We start from the raw sequence: 19851 nt of genomic DNA, 5'->3' as shown, positions 1-19851 counted from the left end.
TAAATAGTTATACTCGGCGAATCGCCGCATCTACGCGGCGTTACTCCGCGAATCGATGCCGAGGCAAAAACAGACGCGGCGTCACTGCACGAAATTTCGCCGAGTGCCTCGGCATCATGCAGAATTCACGCAGAATCTGTCCGCGGCATAGCCGCGGACTTTGTTGGTTTTGCGTGAGCTGTACTGTATATGCGTTGGTATCATATGAGTATTTTTATCATTAGTTGCCGAAATCAATAATTAAATAAAACATTTAACCGACTTCGTCCAACAGGTGCATCAGTGTTTGGTACCATTGCTAAGCACTAGACTACCACTGATCTTAAAACAGATGTTCGTATCTAAATCTATTTGTTTCATTGTCAAGTATTATCCAAACAAGAACCACTACTAAAACAAACACAGAAATTGGCGAACCGATTCGAAACGAAATAAGCAAATATATATATTGGCTTGTTTCGCGCTCTTAACAACCAGTCCAAAAACAGAGTGCATCGGTACACAACGCACTTTAACACGCACACAAGTTAAAGATACAACATAATAATTTACGCTATGACAGACGTACGTGCTAATTCTGCCAGATTGCAAAGGCCCGGTGATATAAACACGGGGGATAAGACATTTAAACTCTTTTTGAAAATATCTTTCGTCAGTTCTCATTTGTAAAATAGAATATTTAAGGTGGCTGTTTATGTAACGTGACTTTGCGCGCGATTAAAATCCTTTCGCGATTTGACAATTACAAGTGCTTTCATATGATACGGTCTCATCTCCAGCAACGAATGGACACAAATAGTCCATTTTCTATCTACTTTATGTATTCCAGAGATTGCAACAGGTCCTGGCAGATCGTTACAGTTATTGCTTTAACAGAGCACGATCTGATCACAGTTGAACGTGTTATTCATTTAATGTTTTGAACCGTTTTAAAACGAGTAACACGATTGACAATATTAACAATATTTACTTCAAGATTTGATATTGCCCGATACGATCTGCTAAGATCACCACCATATGTTCACAATTAAGTCCTCGATTTATGCACAGCATACATGCCATTGAATTGATGTCTCAGTGCTTAACGTCGTAGTGTGTACATTTATGTATGTTTCTAGATATTGAAGCTTTAATTCAAAAGTGTTACCATCCTTTGTGAGTCTTGTAGGTTAAAACAGGAGGAGTGTTGAAAGAGATTGCACATATAGACACAGATGGAGCTGAAATACTTCGCAATACACAAACAAAGTATTATTCATGTGACGGGATGATCGATTTTTTGACGATTTACACATCTGTTAGTTTTGCGATTTGTAATATTTAACAACAATATTCCCCCTGTGTTTGGAGTTCCTTGTCAAGCAATTAAGTCAAACAATATTCCAAAATCACTATGCAACTTGAATTTCATTTGGTGATGATGTTATTTTATTCAAATGATTAATTTCCGCTTTATGCCATTCACAAACATGTGATACAAACACGCACATTCATATGATGTAAGCAGCACAATTCAACGTGCTTGTGTTTAATCGCAGCTAATTTCATGTTAACTTGGACAATTTTTCGGCGAAGCTGTCCCTGGATTTTGGCCTATTTTGATTAAAGGTTATTATTCTTATTATTTTTGCCTTTTGAAATCACGATAGCTGACTGTTCGGATTGTAACTATGCTACCTTCAATAAGCGGATACAGCGGTTTTACACATTACTATTTCACGGACTAGTAAGGATTGAAGTAACAACTTCAGGAAAGGCATAAGTGTTTTGTATATAAACAGTGTTATTGGATGGATAGACTCTATATCCGATTTCCGGAAAATCAATAACTATTTTTCTTTCCTGGTTCTATAACCTATAACCGCATCAACGCAACTCTATTAAACCTTGAGAATTCTGTTTCGATTTTGTGGTCATTTTCGGATTTACTGTGGCTAAACATAAGGTCCTACATATTTGCATCAAGTTAAGTATTATGCATTTGAGAGTCTTCAAACGAGAAAATTGTAATGACCAATCCAATTCACTAAGACTGTCTTCATCGAGTTCATTTAGTGTTGATTTTCTTTTATTAAAGAAAAAAGTTCCTATATAACTTGACAGTTTTGCCTTTTATACAACTATATGTATTTTTCCTATCCTTTATAAGAGAGTTAAGAAGTTGTTAAGTTAAAATGTTGGTTTCACAATATTTGCCTTCACGAGTTGGACGATTTTTATGATTGTATTATTATTGATTCTGTTTAATTGCAACATAGACCTAATAAAGGGGTGACTGGATACATTTTCAAATATTCAGTCAACGAATCATGACACGGTAAGTTAGGTAGATTTTAAAGTGACGTTGTTTTACACACGGAATAAAAAAAGGAATCACTGGACTTCGAATATATATTTATGTATATAATTATATATCAATGAATGATAGCATATCCTTTGCAATAGAAACTACATACACAATATAAATGCTGTGTCATACATTGTAACTAAACTGTTTTGTATATTTTAGCTAACGCAATTTAAAAAGCTAATTGAGTGAACATGAAATGTTTAAAACATCAGCATGTGATATCACACAAACTTTAGGGTAGGCAAAACAAATTCGATAGATAATTCTGGCATGTTAAATAAGAGTAAATAAATAACTGTTTACGTCTCATACGAAAAAGAACAAACGTGTTCAAATAAAGGTTGGTGTCATATAAATTGTTTTATGTTAACCGAGGCACTTAAAATGTCTAGACTTTGGTGCATTATTAGTGGTCTGGACTCATTTTCTATTTGAATACATGTTCTTTGCTAACCTCGGTTTTGCAACTTTATGAAATGCATATCCAGTCTATAAAACCCGAACAAATCTTTATTGCGTTGCAAAATGTCATGTTATCAACATAACTATTTAGCTTATTAGTTATTTTATAATTCAACAACAATTAAAAATATATGACTGCATACTTGTTTCGTAAAGCTGATTTTTTGTGGTCATAAGTATACCATGCATAGAAATTAAAACACACTTAATTGTTGATAAATATATAACGGCAAACCAATTTGATAACTGAAAACCAATCACAATAGAAACAACGGTAAATTTTACGTTACCATTTCAAGCTCACCATCGTAAAACAGTATAATGTTTTTGTAATGTTATTACGCAAATTCTAATTACAATAATTATATATTACTACTACTACTACTACTTCTACTTCTACTGTAATACTACTACTACGTTTAAAAAAAAATGTACTTCTATTGTCATGTACTTGTCGTACTTCTTAAGAAGGTACTAGGATACGTGGAACATTCAGTAACAGCATCCACGCGGCGAGCACGCAGTTCCACAAGTGGACATTGGCGCAGCGGTGTAGTTACACCAATCGCAGCCCGAAGAAATTGTTCTCGTTACAAAACAATAAACCTCCACTGATCTTGACAGAAATTTCATCTCCTGCCACTAACTGAACCAACGTATCAATATGTGAACTGAAAACGTAAGCGTTTTTGATTGTGGTTGAATATGTTCTTATTTGAATAGAAGACGCAAGTTCTATGTCGTGACTTATCTTGACATTGTATTTGTACACTGCATGTTTAACCATCCTTGTAGTTGAGCTGTCATCGGAACCATCTGGAACGTCGTTGCCGTCAGTGAGACTCAGAAAGGAGTATATGATGTAGGTTCCGGTGAGAGGTACAATGAGTCGACCGTTTTGGTATCTGACTCCGAATCGCATGAACGATAATGAACTCTCATGGTGCCAACACTTCACCACTGTCATATGTTCCATCGAATACCCAGGCTTGATCTTTTTTTCTGCAAATTAAATAACCCAATGTATGTTTTTGATTTTATCAGCACCATGATATTTCTATGCTGCTTATATTGTAAAAACTTATACTATATTTTGTTATCGATGCTCTTATTTGCACATACCTGCATCAGATGGAAGTTTCACAGCTTTCCCGACGACTTTTCCCATCGGTTTCGTACTAGGAATGGTAGACAACATGTCACTTTTGACCGGTTCATTCGCAATGCTGGCTGTAATAATTATAAATGAGCTATATTATGTTAATAAACGACGTATGTTGGATATTTTGGTTTAACAAGTAAACAAATAACTCGTATTTCAACAATAAGCAAGAGTCGGTGTTTAAGCAAGTATTCATCATCAATAATGAAACAGCATGTACGGTTTTTAAACTACACATTTAAAGGAGTATTGTAAAATATTATATATAACTTGCTTAAAGAAACGAACCAGTGAAACAGTGTCTGTTGTTTTGCATTTATTCAACTGGAGATATTTAAAAGAATTTTAACATAAAATAATATCAACCAACGTACCTTTAATACCACTCTTCATGTCATCTTGCCCGACGTTTCTTTTGAGGACCTCATTGTAACTTTCGGCACAAAACTGTAATTATAAATGAGATGGTATTGAAACTGCCTGTATACAGATGCACTCTCAGTGTAGTAAATAACAATGCATGCAATTTCAATTTTGTTAACATTTATTGCATTCAAGAGTTTAAGGAACGATGTATGCCATTGAACGAAATGACACTACGAACGGAAACCTTACTTACAATACGGTATCGATTATGAGTAATCATCACATGAAATCGATGAATGGGTAGCTATTATGAGGTTTAACATGCATGACACCATATATAGCTGTATGAATAAACGACAGTTTATCTTGTTTGACTTTGGACCTTGTTAGGATATCGGTGGTTGTACCTTTGTTTTTCTTTTGTAATTTATAATTGGCATTTGATTATACTGTACCGGATTATCAATCGGATATTAAAATGTATTCATCTATAGTATTTAAAGGCAATTTTCCAAACACATGGCAAAATATCAGAACAAGTCAATTTAATGGACTGAGAAAAACACTTTATTAGTTACTAATCAATGACGTTGCAATTAAATAATACCACAATGTAAATAAAAGGAAATAGTTGTTCACCTACTTGCTCCAAAAGAGCTGTCACTGTTACTGTGCACTCAACATCTCCGTCAGTTGTCATACAGATGCGAGTTTTCCGTTCAACAGATTGAGTGGTCTGCTCGTTCAGTACCTTAATCCCCACCGAAAGCAGCACAGATAGAAACAAACAAAAGGCAAACGCCGAATATAATGTTACAGGTTTATTCCTCAGTCGATTAACAAACATTTCGAACGACATGATTAAAACGGTTTTGATAGAAATAATAGTAGTAATGGGTTTATTTCTTAATGCCGATTTGACGACTTCGTTATTAAAAATTCCAACTTATATTCAGCTTTATATATATAGCCGTCTATATTTAGCCTTGGCTGTAGACTTGTTTGTAAACTATGCCGTCCCAGTTTAGCCATATGTAGATTTCACAGAAAAGCTGAGAATAAATGAGCATGAAGTTCAACACGTATATCCACATGTATTTGTTCAGCACACAGGCGTATAATTATTTATCTCTGCATATTAAAGCGTTTCATAGGCATAAAGAGCTCAATATGAGCAATTGCTCTCTATCTAAAGGTCCGTCGTAGTGGGTATAGCGTCAACAGGTTTCTTCAGCCTTTTACACATGTTTACAGGAATGAACGACACATGCCATAATTGTCGCATCGGCACATGTATTTGCCCCTATCACGTGTTGTCGATTTGGCACCCTTCATTCCCCCAACGCGTAAACATGAAATAGCGACGAGTGCCATGATTGACAATGTGCCAACACGCGAAAACGTTGAATTTCATATTTGCAATTCTTGGGTTCTAATCTGAACCTCTCTGGGAACATTATTGTTTAAATTTTGTTTAATTTTCTCTGGTTTTATGCATATTTTCTACATATGTGAAACACTTACAATTTCAGTGTAATAATTGTAAAACACACTTAAGATAAACATAGCAATAACTGTTTGACCCCTCAAAAATGCATGCATAAAATATACAATAAGAGTTTCTTAAAAACCTTCTTCATATAGCAAAGCTTATTTGTTCTAAGATTAACTACCTTTATATGTTTTTAAGAAATATTTCATAGTAATGTCACAGAGTATTAGTATTTACATGCATGTGAATTTAGTTTTTTTTCCAACCAAATCAGAATTAATGAAAGATTTTAATAGAACACTCTTAACTTTTAAGACTTCTGTCAAGCTGTTTTAAATTTACATATGAGACAAAGACAGTTATTTTTACAGTATGTCTATAATATACTTAAAAATATACAGAAAACGATTGAAGAATCGTAGAAATTAGACATATGTTTACACACAAAATCCTTTTTTAAGTAGACGTTCATCATTTGATAATTTTTCTTGTGTTTGTGTATACTTTATTTAAAAACAAGATATAAGAGTAATAGTAAATACTAAGAATATTAATATTTTTGCTAACAATTACTGTTATAGAAAACAAATAAGCGTGTATTCTTAGAATGACTCCGAATACCGCTCCAGGTGTGTTTTCTTGTTAATCTATCAAGTCGGCCAAGACGCACGATCGATATGGTGAAACTCAGCTGCCATAGACGAGCACAAATGTAATCACGACTTTCCTACGTGCAAATGATACATGCGCAGACGAAAATCTTGCAGTAACGACGCATATGTATCTATGCTTTCCATTTGACGATGAGCTGTACCTGCTCTAGCTATAAATAAACTTAAAGTTTTAGTTATTTCTGATAATAAAAATGTGTGATAAAAACATGTCCGGACATGCTTTAGGAGAGAAGACCTAAATATTTGCGAGATAAGATTTCAGTCAATACAGTTTCACAAAACTTTAATTTGTCAGGTAAAATGCAGCGTTTGTTAGCGTTAAGCTGTATATAGGATATCATTTTTCTACATAATGAGCAGCGGATAACGTATACAAATATGTTCATTATTTTGCGAGTACTTGCTATTAATGCAAACCGGGATCGCCGTTCAATTGGTTCATGCATATTGTGCATGATGATCACATCATTTCCAACAACTGTTCATTTAACCATATGGACATACTAATGACCACACCTGACACGTATAAACGTACAATATCGTTTGTTGTATTTTCTTTATAAAATGTATCACGTAAATGTAATATTCGTTATCTACCTGTATTTTGATTAAATGTTTAACATACAAGATTACTTGATAAAAATTATATATTTGCTTTCTTTTATTCCTTATGTGCTCTCATCGACGTCAATATATAACAAATATACAGCATATATGTATGGCCAAATCTTCCATATAGTTGATAAAATGCTTGATCATTTATTGATTAAATATACACGCGTCATACACATAATCTATTTTTTACTTTAAAGCAGGTGATACAAAAATATTCATGACAATGTCAATGTTAATGCATGCAATCTTTTGTGATATGCCAACGCGTTGGGAAAACGGTGATTTAAAACAATACTAAAAGTCATCTTAATCATGCTTGCTTAAACATGCAAAGGTAAAATGTCTTTCAATTGGATAATCTGAAACGGTTTTGCAATCTTAAATAAGAAGTTTGGATATATGAACACATCTAATTTGCATTGACTCACCAATTTGTATTTTAATCTTTTAATCTGCTATACAATATATTGAGAAGTTGCAAGGAAGAAGTGGTAGTGGTGGTGGTAGGTGGTAGTGGTGGTGGTGGTTGTGGTGGTGATGGTGGTGGTGGTGGTGGTGGTTGTGGTGGTGTTGGTGTCGGTGGTGGTGGTGGTTGTGGTGATGGTGGTGGTGGGGTGATGGTGGTGTCGGTGTTGATGGTGTTGTTGTTGTTGTTATTGTTGTTGTTGTTGGTGGTGGTGGTGGTGGTAGTGGTGTCACTGGACATACATTTGTATAATGTATCGTAGATTTACGTGTAGATATAAATAAATGATATATATATACATGTCAATCTACGATACATAATACAAATGTATGTCCGGTGACACATTTCCCTTCTCCGATAAATGTCGTCCTCGACATTTCATTCAAAATATGTCAACAATTTCAAAGCAATGTAATAGTATATGATTTACTTATATACATCCGTTATGTGATTATATACACCACTAAACGGTTAACTCCATTACATACTTGTATTTAATATTAATGGAGTCACGTTTATAAACAAAACATTTCAATAAATGTCAAAATATGTGTAAATATGTGTACACTATATGGTACCATAAATAAGAAAATCCACAGTGCATAACTGTTTATAACTCTTAAAACAGTTGCTATACATACTTTGCAAAATCACAAGGCAGAAACAAGGTCTATGTTACAAAAGCACCGGAAACCTGCAATGCTGGCGGTTGTCGTGAGCGATTTGACCGTCTCGGAAGTACACCAATTTCGCCAGGTGCTCGTCTGTGCGGTGGTCTATATACTCCAGTTATTTTACTTTGTGATGATGTACTGCAATTCCTGTCATATTCAGAGAAAATTTTAATCATTATACCTGAAAAATTTACAGTTTCGAAAGGCAGGTTACTAACAGTTTATACGGTAGTTTTGACCGCACCAACGGATTCCTGATTGATATCGTCAGAAGAGCGGCTTTCCACTCTTACGACAAATTGGATTTGTCAATATCTGACATGTATCTAATAATATTCGTTCCAATGATGACGGGTGCGACTGAATTAAAGTCCGTATTGCATACTACAAGCACAGGAACCGAGAATGATTCAGTTGTTAGTTTTTGGACCCTTATACAGGCTTCAATGTACCGAATATAAGGAATCTCCTTATCATATGCCCTCTTAACGGAAAGCTGTAGCTCTCCTAGTGTATGTAACACTGGTTTCGGTACTAACTGTTCGAAGAATGCTTGGCTTACTGTTGTAACCATGGCTCCTATGTCAATTAGAGCCATAGTTTGCACACCATTAAATTCAATTTCAGACGTATTCGAGTGTCCGACTAGTCTGTCAAATAAGGATGTTGCTCGTTAAGAATCGTTAATTCTGCTGTCACACTTTCGACCCTTAATGGTGACAGTTTCTAGTTTTAAAGTTTGTTGGGTGTTTACTTCGGGTTGTGCTTGATCTTCTCTTCTGTTACCTTTGTAATCGCCTCTCCCGCGATTTATATAACCACTTCGATATCTGATATTTTGTCGCATTCCACCTCTGTTCTTGACTCTATTGCATCATGATGAGGCTGTATATTATTGAATTCGTCAATTTTTCTTTTAGTCGTTGTAAAACTTTTACCATAGCTTCTGTTTCATGGGGCTCTACTGATGTTTGATGTAGTTTAACAGTTCGGTTCCTGTTAGACGTTCGTTCTCTTTATAACTTTATTTCATACTCTTCTCCTCTTATTTTATTTCGAAGCTCTTCATAGGTCATTTCACTCTCAAAGTATATACGTGTTGCATTTCTCAACTCGTCGTTTTTGAGCCCTCTGCATAATCTATTTTTCAGTTTCTTATTTCTCTCCGTTTCTGTCATATGTGATCTCCGTCCTACCTTGAGTAGCATGTCTTCTAATCGTAGACCCCATTCTACTATTGATTGTTTAGTTTTCTGTTCTGCTAGCAGAAATCTAGATAAAATGCAGTTTTCGCTTTCTACGTTACCAACGTTTTCTTCTAAACTTTACCAGATGTCCATACAATAGTTGTATGGGTACCTAAATGCAGCATGCATTGTCTGGCCTGGTCTCGAAGAGCTTTTCGTAAGGATTGCTGGAGTATGTGTTCCGAATATATATGTCTAATACTTTCAAATTCCAGCTTGAATTCTTCTCATAAAGCTTCATTCTTTGGAAAAGGTTCATTTCCTGAAAATGGTGTGAGAATAACTTTATAATTACATTCCCTCGCGTTATGGTTGGTAGTCGTGGTATTTCGTGTCGTTGTCTGAAGACATCCGAGCGGAATTACCATTCGAAGTAAACTTGAATTTTTGGTGGTGGTTGTGGTGGTGTTGGTGTCGGTATCGATGGTGTTGTTGGTGGTGGTGGTGGTGTTTATTTTGACATATTATTCGTCAAACGAATTTAACAATAACAATTTTAAATGTGTGACGTAATTATTTTGACTTACAATCTAACTCTTAAATTTTACATGGATTTGTAAATTTCCTGTAGACTGCTGAGGTGGTCAGGTGTAGTATACAGATCGTCACCAGTATACATTTTTCACATTTAAGGCGCTATCGACGCCTAATACGGTAAAATAAGTAAACATAATATAATATTTCATTTAGTATTTATTAAAAAATGCTGAAAAATTCGCCCCTCTTATATTCGTCGAATAAAATATTTATTTTTATTTTTATAATTATATAACTTTGTAGTCGGGGACATTATTAGCGGGCGCTGGAATATCGGTGGAAGAAGTCACATCTTTTATCTTAGAAGGTAAATGAAGTATGCGCATGCGCAAAATCGATAACAGGAATGAAGTGTTGATAATGTCTCATTGAAATAGTGTTTGTGTGTGTAGGCATCAGTTGTCACACTTAAAACATTATACCAAGCAGTGGTTATACCTAAAGCTATTTACGGATGTGAACTTTGGAATACATTATAAGAACTGAGGTAGCCCACATGGTTAGCGTTTAACACATGCAGTCATTGAAACTGTCTACCAGCACTGAATGTTTACTCGCAGTGTAAAAATTAAGTTAAGTCACTCGAAAAAAGTGTTGACGCAAAAAAGCTAACATTTTGTTACAGTTATCTAGTCTTCCTTGTAGATACTTGGCAAAACACGTGTTCTTGAATAGATTAATGCCGTTTCATAGCAATGATTTTCAATTCCAAGGACTTATCCCAGATATATTTAGGTTAAAGTTCAATCTAAATCCGTATCTAAATATGTATTAGAGCAGTGGGACCTTGTTTCAAAAATAATCTGCATAATAACACAAGTGCATGTCTCCATATTGACTCTCATGCTATTACCCCCTCTGGACCATCAGTAGGAGTAATTGTGTAAAACTATTTTTAGTGCAATAAAACATCCAGTGGAAGATCATTTTCCGGAGAAACGTGACAAATCCGGCCAGAGAAATCAGGTACTCGGAATGCACTTAAAGACCTGCTTTGTCCTAGATAATGCCGAAAGACGGTAACCTATTTGTGCCATATGCAAGCTTGAAATCCCACCCAGAGTTGCTGCCCCTAGTGAAATATGCGAATATAGCAGTAAGACGTATATCATCAAGATTATACGAGGACCATGTCACAAGTGATCCCTGATGAAGTGCAGGATTTTGTACCAGGTATATATAAATAGGCGTATGCTTTTTGTTAACTATTTAAATGTTTGTCTGATTATTTCTTCAGCTCTTGATGAATTTGGGGCAATAAAGTTATATATTCTTTGGGGTATGCCCGTTGTCTCAGTACAGTAAACAAATTGAACAGTTTATCTCACACAAGAGCTCGTTCAAAATATTATTTATCCTAGTTTACAGAGACAATTACTTTACTGTAATACCCCGAAGCAAAAAACACCTGTATTTAAATTTAAAACTGGACAGTTCTTGTTGTGCTTCATAACTTGTCAGAAAAAATTGATTAATGGGCATTAACACATAACGAATACAGAAAAACATAGCAGAGCAAATATTTTATTCAGTTAAGCATATTATCTATCATATTAGCTCATCGTGGTAAAAAATGCATTCTATTATAATTCAATCAAAAAATAATAAGTAATTATAATTTTATATTTACAGAGCTGGTAAAAATTATCTTATGTATATTATACACCTAACAGTCGATTAACTATGGATCTAGTAAGCAGCTGGTATTGGTAAAATGTATAAACATGCGTGCGTGCGCGCGCGTGCGTGCGTGTGGGTTTTGAATTTTGAAACTGTGTATGTTTATACCAGAACACCTCTACAAACTAACCCTTTTAATGACGACATCCTATTTTAAGATTTCAAAGTAGATGCCATTAATCGCACGTTAGCGTTAACTTTCACGAATCTTATTTAGTGCCAGTTGTTTTGCAGCCTACAGCGAAAACAGAAATGTTGGCAAGCCCTAATAGCTTATGGGCTGTCTAAATGCGTGTTACGATAATGAAATTGCATACATTTTGCTAGTAGAAAAATCTCCCTTTGTAATATTTGTTTTAGATCAAAAGTCATAATTGATGCATATATGTATCATTATGCATTTCATACACGTTTAATATGCGCTTGCAACTAATGCCAAACATTTTCAAAGAACCGCATATTTATTAAATGGAATGCACCGTCATATTATTCATCTACAACAGGAGCGGCGTTACTTTCCTTTCCCTTCTCCCATTACATAAATTATAACCGTCTACTGCTGTATATTCCACGTTAACGACAATGTGTATAGAGAATCTTTGTGGAGATACGCTGTTGATGACAATATATAATGCTTACTTAGTTTGAAAGTAAATGAAATTCTGCATTGTTGAATAGTCAAGACATTTTATGATTACATGCATTATGGTACGTGTTTTTATATTAAATTCATTGTGATAGTGTATCACGTGTATTTAATGGTTGGTCTAAGTACTACAGTTCAAGTCGATAATTCTTATTGGAAAGAGAGTGATTTTAAAAAACTTCATGTATGATTGGACATTTACAGTCTGTTCCGACGTTCTTTACGATTCATGGGCTGGAGTTTTAACAGCCATATTTTTTAGATAAAAAATGTTTCACGTGTAAAGCCAGTGTTTTGGTGTTTTATATCACAATATGCCATTCGTACATATTCTGAAAGGAGATCTCTTCCCCATTTTATCAGAAAAAATAAACGGTATTCTAAATATTTAAACATGTTCGGACATCTGAATGCCCCAACCCCTGTTTCCTCAGTTGTAAGCAAGTATCAGATATGGTACGCAGTAAGACATCCATGTGAAATTTGCCAAAAAATGTTGGAAATCACTGAAATGATAGCGAAAACGTCTTCCTAAACTGGATTATTTTTATTGATTCATGAGGCTTCCGGTAAATTGTTCTTCTGTGCACATATAGTCGAAATAAATCGATTTGTAAAAATAAATAGAACAAGGATTGACTAATTGACAATATACTTTAAATAAGTAATTATTCCCCATGTCACAATATACCAATACCTAGCCTTATTTAAGTTAAAGTAAAACCTTGAACAATAAACTCAGCATTTTCACGTATGAACCCCCGTAACAATACCGTTTCTTCAAAAGAATTCTAAGCTGAATGCATTTAAGAAATAAAAAGGTATATCATGTATAACTTTTTTCCAGCTACTTCTAATTTTAGCGTTACTCACCTTCGCTGAATGATTCCCGCTGTAGTATCCAATTTAAAAATTGTAATATCTGTATTTAAAGATGCGAAAAATGTTGATTTAAAAATAAAGCAAAGATTTTACTCGAAAAACTTATCAATTTTTGCTATGATCTTTTTTTCACTATACACACGTAATATTTCACATATCAGCATATTCTAGTTTGCGTTGTGTCACATTTCTGAATAATATTGGAAAACTATTTGTTCGCATATGTAAAACAAATTATCGAAAACTGAACATGAAATACAAAAAGGTATATAGTGGTCACCAACAATAAGGGTATGTCGGGTTAAAGGAAAATACATGTTAGTTTAGGCCTGACGGTAGTGCGTCGATACTTAATTGCATAATAGAATATCGTCCGTTTTATCGTAAATAACTAGGCAAGTGATGAAAAGGAATTATGTTCACAATTTTATAGAACTTAAGGAATGAAATCGGTATTGTCTATCATATAAAGATAAGTTAGCACTATATTCATGGCGACCAAGTTACGGCCATTCTATGTCAATGATATTTAAAAAGAACCATACGATATAATTTATTCTGGTAATTAAATGTTACATTAAAGTGTCTTGTAATATATCACAAATGAGTATCAACTTGATGTAAAATTAACCATTGAAAAATTGCTTTAAAACGCAGATAACATTGTAAATGTTTACCTCCGAACACGTCATTGTAGTATTTAAATTAACTATACGTTTATTTGTAAAAGATATAGAATGCACCATATATATTTCTTAAGAATGAATGTACAAATTCTCTTACTTTATGTACAACCTTCTAAATTGTTTCATGTAATTCAACATAACGTGCATTTTAAGCACAAAATGTTGCTACAACTTGCGAACGTAAAACGAGTTCTTGGTTACTGCTTTAATGCCAGCAATATTATGCTATCTTCGAAATGGCTGACGTTATCATGCCCAGTTTCCTAGGGCGTACATGTTCATGCTTATGCGCTGAGGACTAATGCCATCACTAGTCTTTATAGATGACATTGTGAAGCTAACTTTGTAATGACTGACATTACACTTGATAACTTTCCAATTGCTAACGTTATAGAGATACTTTTCGAAAAGCTAACGTTATCACCATAATTTGATTATGGCTAACATTATATTGTGTACTTACTTATTTTTGGGCTCCGTTATAGTGCTAACTTGCTAAGGGCTAAACAGCATCATTCTTACGTATAAAGAACTTACTTCATCGTGATAACTTGCTTTAGACTAACGTTGTCTGGCTCACTTGCTTAGTGCTAACCTTGTATTGCTTTTGTTGCTGAATTGCTAAGGACTGACGGACTAACATGATCTTTCTTATTTGCTAAGGGTTACTTGACCATGACTAACGTTATCATGCTTATTTTCTAACACATAACGTCACCTTGCTAATCTGCTAACTACTTAGGTTTTTCTTTCTTACTTCCACAGGTCTATCATGATCATGCTAACTTTATTATTACTAAAGCAATCAGGATTACTAACTTAGGGGTAACATCATCATGCTTATTTGCGAACTGTTAAGCTTATAAAACTAACTTAGAATATATATTATCATGCTATGAGATGACGCTATTGTACTAACCTTCTTAGAGCTCATATTATCATGCCCAATTCTGAGATAATTTTGCAAACGTTTAACGATATCATGCTACCTTTTTAAGGACAAACGTTATCATGCTACCTTTTGAAGGCCGAACGAATGAATGAATAAAAAAACCTATTCGATTCACTCTTCTTGTTAGTTATTGTTTTAGTATTGCATACTTAAAATAAATTTATTGTACATTTCACAGGTATGACAATTAACGCGGTAACAAGATTAAATTTCGTATATATAATATTCAATCTTAACATTTTCCGAATTCCTGGAATACAAAAAAATAGTTATATCCAATATTGCACTTCTTCATTGAGTTCAATATAAAGAAGTGAAACTCCAGCTGCTGGAGCAGTATTTAATTTTCATTAAAAACAATTAGTTGGTCCTTTATTTAGGGCAAGTGACCGATTGCCCAAACAGTACAAAACAGCACAATACAGCACAATACAAACCAACATAAACACAAAATATGAATAAAGCTGGGGTCACCGCCTTGGAACGGTCAATGCAAAGCATTGGGGGTTTAAACCTGGTTATAGAGCGCTCAACCTCACACTTGGCCCAGCAATATTCATAATACATTTAAGTGTAAATAAAATTTAACGTCATAGCATTGTAACTCAAATTAAACAATAATAAAAGGGAATTAAAACGCATTCAATTTAATTACTATTTAATTACTCAATTGCATTGAAGATACAAGAGTAACAAAATTACAACTTTTTGACGAACGATCAAATAAAAGTATTAACAATTGTCAACTACATTCCTTCTTTATAGAAAAGATTTGAGAATATAGAATCATATAGTTAATATCTCAGATAATCATCGCGCAAATACAGGAAGAAGCAGCAATAATGGGTGTAACAATTCCATATTACATAGTTTGGTTGTTTATGTGACTGCTAAACAAATTAAAAATAATTAAATCAAACAAGAAACGCCTATCAGAGAGAAAATATAAATAAAATGGAACGTTATAAACCTAATGACCTATGCATGTAGATTACAACTGGGAAAGTCGGTCGTATGACGTCACAAAAATCCATAATGACGTGAACAAATTCCAAGGACAGTACTAAATAAAAATATTAATGGGGCTGTGCTACTAATAAAACAAGATTAGGTGATTTAATATTAAGAAGCAAATGAATAACAATGGTAATTCCATTAAAGCAACATTATTGGAACCAAACAGTACCTAAAAGGGCGTTTTTATTTCATTATTTTTAATAAAAAATGGAATAGATCTAGATACCGTAGCCTAATCAGTTGTTCTTCTTTATCAATACATAAACTGTTTATTTATAGATCTTCGAGCAAGGTTATCTAGAGGCTAAACCCATAGTAAATGGTATAATGGTAATGACATTGCCTGTCCATACAGCGTAACTTCGTTAAACTAAGGGCTTTCAGCAGTCTAACTCGATTCGTGTCGGGTGTAAAAAAGCAGGAATTTTTAACGGAAACTGTATTTATACTTTGTAAATTGTAACTCAAATGAATGCCTACTATATTGTATAGCTGTTGAATTTGAAAATAATTGTTAATGTTTATTAAGTGGGTAAGATTTGTGCATTATTCTGGACTAAGCTTAAAGGTGAACTGGCTTTTAACTGGTTAAACCCCAATCGTTTTTCATTAACCGTACCAGGGCGGTTACCCATTTTACTGGTGTGAAGTCCCTCATGTCTTATACTAATAAACAAATAGGTATTTTTTGTTTAACTAGTGGAAACTTAAAAATTCCGCCTTATAATATTACTGGAATATAAAAGATTGTATATGCCTTTTAATATAGTAGACATTACGCGATTCTACATAACAAGAGGGATAGCGGCCTTATGGCTTTCGTCTTAGACCCAGATGAACTCATCTGTTCTAAGCAGGCGGTGCCACACCGTTTTGATAAGACTAATACTGCAATATGTCCGAATTACCTGGTACAAAGTTTCCGAAATCAAACATAGTTATTCTAGGAATAAGATCAGAAATCATGAAAATAATACACTTTCGTTATCTGAGCAGTTTAAAGGGAATCACATGTAAATCATAGAAATCGTTAGAACAAAATTTAAGGACACATTGCATCACATCAAATTTAACTCACCAATTTTCATAAAAACTATGCAATACATGTGGAATCTAGAATGTTGACAAGCTTTTTTCTCCGGCGAGATGTTATTGTACTCAAGTTCGGACATGCTTTTTTCTTTAATTTGACCAAGTTGACTAGTGTTTGATCCAACGTGATCCAACGAATAAGCCGATATATCATCGGAACTAATGGTCAATACAATAAATAAGGCCTCTGTATCGTCCGCATGGCAAATGTTGACGAGCCACAACTGACGACGACAAATGAAAGGAAACGATAGCAAAAACTTAACGTAATCTTGTTGCGTTCAGAGGAGCTAATCATTTTGCATTCTTGTGAACGTTTATTTAATGTAAAAAGCGAGTATCTGGAGAATGGATAAAGTTCAATTCAAAGATTTTAAGATTACTTTAAACAATATTTCTTTCACGACTGTCCAGACCTACCATTGCTATTCTGCTACTTGTGGAAATGCAAAAATCACGCACGCCAACTACAATTTATTCAATTGAAATAATACTTTCGTCAACATCGCTTTCATGTTAAATCATGCGACATGACGTGCGTTTTGAAGCATTCAAGTTTTTTTTAATTTTAAAATACGCAACACACTAATGTTCGCTTTTACATTGTTATGAAGATTTTCTTTCTGAACTAGTTTAACATTTAAATTCTAATTTATGACATAATATTGGCTTGAATTTATTAAATCATGTTTATGTTTTAATTAGAATGTTATGTTTGATGTATGTGGGACAGATTTGATCGAAGGAAATTTGACGCAGGACAAGTGCATTTATCGGGCCGTCGGTTGTTAGCATCCACGCGGCGTGCGCGCAGCCCAATAGGTTATCCGTCTATTCGTTAGTTCGTTCGTGCGTTCGTTTGTAGTGTTTGATCCAACGTGATCCAACAAACGAAGCCGATATATCACCGGCACTTATGGTCAATACAATAAATACGGCCTCTGTATCGTTCGCATGGCAAATGTTGACGAGTCACAACTGACGACGACAGATGAAAGGAAACGATCGCAAAAACTTAACATAATTTGTTGCGCTCAGGTGAGCTAATCATTTTGCATTCTTGTGAACGTTTATTTAATCTAAAAAGCGAGTATCTGGAATATTGATTAAGTCCAATTCAAAGATCAAGATTACTTAAAAAAAAAGATTTCTTTCACGACTGTCCCGACCTACCATTGCTGCTCTGCTTCTAGTGGAAATGCAAAAATCACGCAAGCCCACTACAATACATTCATGTGAAATAATACTTTCGTCAACATCGCTTTCATGTTAAATCATGCGACATGACGTTCGTTATGAAATATTCAACTTTTTTAATCATGCAACATGACGTGGGTTATGAAACATTCAAGTTTCTTTTAAATTGTAAAGTACACAGCTCACTAGTTTTCGCTACTATTTTGTTATGAAGATTTTCGTACTGAAATATTTTAACATTTCAATTCTGATTTATGACGTAATATTGTCTATAATTATTAACTCATATGTATGTTTTAATAAGAATGTTATGTCTGATGTATGTGGAGCGGATTTCATCGAAGGAAATTTGACGCAGAACAAGTGCGTTGATCGGGCATTCGGTTGTTAGCATCCACGCGACGTGCACGCAGCCCGATAGGTGGACATGTATTGTGCTGGCTGCTAACAAGAAGTCAAATCATGTGAAGCCCAAAGAAATTGTCGCTGGGGTATGACGTTAATGAGATATCGCTGATTTTGACAGAAATTTCGTCGCCTGCTTCTAACTGTACCAACGTTGAGATCTGAGAACTGAAAGCATTACAATTTCGACCGTTTGATGCCCGATGCGTTTGAAGAGAGGACGCTAGCTCCACATCTTTTCTAATCTTTACATTATATTTATACATCGCATGTTTTACCAGCGTCTCATTGGTGCTTTTAACTGAAGGTTTTACTGGTGAGTAGTCATTGCTTTCTGTCAAACTCAAAAAGGAGTATATGTTGTAGGTGCCCGTGAGTGGTACAATCAGACGACCGTTGTGGTATCTGACACCGTATCTCAGGAAACCGGTAGTGTAGTCTAATTCCCTGCCATTAACCCATGACACGACGGACTCCATTTCTTGTCTTTGGGGCTCTAAAATAATACAACAATTCTTATAAGATCTAACAAGCATATATATCTGAAACGAACGAAAACGCAATTGTATTGTATATTGAGCCCACTTAAACCTTTTATGATTTGGTGTAATAAAAACTTGTGTATGTTGAGACACAATTTATTTAGAAAAAAAACGTGCTTTTCAATCTTCCAACATTCTTATTTGTGGTTCCCTTCAATTAAAATACATTTTATGTTTACAATGTTTTTGATACTATTGAAAAAGCAAAGGATTCACAGTACATATTGCACAAAGTATCATTTGTCCTTTAAAAATACCCGGGTTTTGTTCCAAAGATGGCTGAGTAGTTTTTTTAAGGGATCCATGTAGACAAGTTATCATTCTTCATCTCAAATTTGACATAAGCTAATAATATTATACACACTTGAGGTTTGCAGTTTTAAGTGATCTGTCAGAGGAAGCAAATATTTAATTATCGTTATCATTAATTCATGAAGTAGTTTAAACCGCACAACTTAATCAAGTTGTGTTACTTCCCTTTAAGTTGTTATACCTGTAATATCTATGTATTACATGCATCTATATCAACGAGTATAGATATATTACCTGGTAAAAACAGGGTATGTTTTAAAGGACATTTGCACATTGTCTAACTCTCTGCAATAAAGCAACGAACACACCGTTTTCAGGTTTTTTTATTTGATACTCTACAAACAAACCAAGATCAGTTGCAAGAAAAAAAATACAATAATTGTGTTGAAAGACAA

The 19851-nt window shown here is 34.3% G+C and overlaps 3 protein-coding genes across 3 annotated transcripts in view; 1 reads left to right on the top strand and 2 right to left on the bottom strand.

The window, feature by feature from the left end:
- LOC127834929 (uncharacterized) overlaps positions 1-19851 on the top strand; it is a 438004-nt gene that overhangs the window by 98559 nt on the left and 319594 nt on the right. The gene's annotated exons all lie outside the window — the stretch shown is intronic.
- The window catches only part of LOC127834932 (uncharacterized), a 51831-nt gene that overhangs the window by 29973 nt on the left and 2007 nt on the right, over positions 1-19851 (bottom strand). The window lies entirely within an intron of this gene.
- Positions 2378-5298, bottom strand: LOC127834930 (uncharacterized). The gene is made up of 4 exons (XM_052361065.1): positions 4984-5298; positions 4349-4421; positions 3935-4042; positions 2378-3814 (listed from the first exon to the last, which is right to left on the bottom strand). The coding sequence occupies exons 1-4, from the start codon at positions 5197-5199 to the stop codon at positions 3369-3371; spliced, it is 843 nt and encodes a 280-aa protein (XP_052217025.1). The 5' UTR covers positions 5200-5298; the 3' UTR covers positions 2378-3368.

The sequence above is a fragment of the Dreissena polymorpha genome, chromosome 6 (genome assembly GCF_020536995.1).
Source record: "Dreissena polymorpha isolate Duluth1 chromosome 6, UMN_Dpol_1.0, whole genome shotgun sequence".
Lineage (NCBI taxonomy): Eukaryota > Metazoa > Mollusca > Bivalvia > Myida > Dreissenidae > Dreissena > Dreissena polymorpha.
Note: the sequence above shows the minus strand (reverse complement) of the source record. Positions and strands in the feature narration are given on the sequence as shown.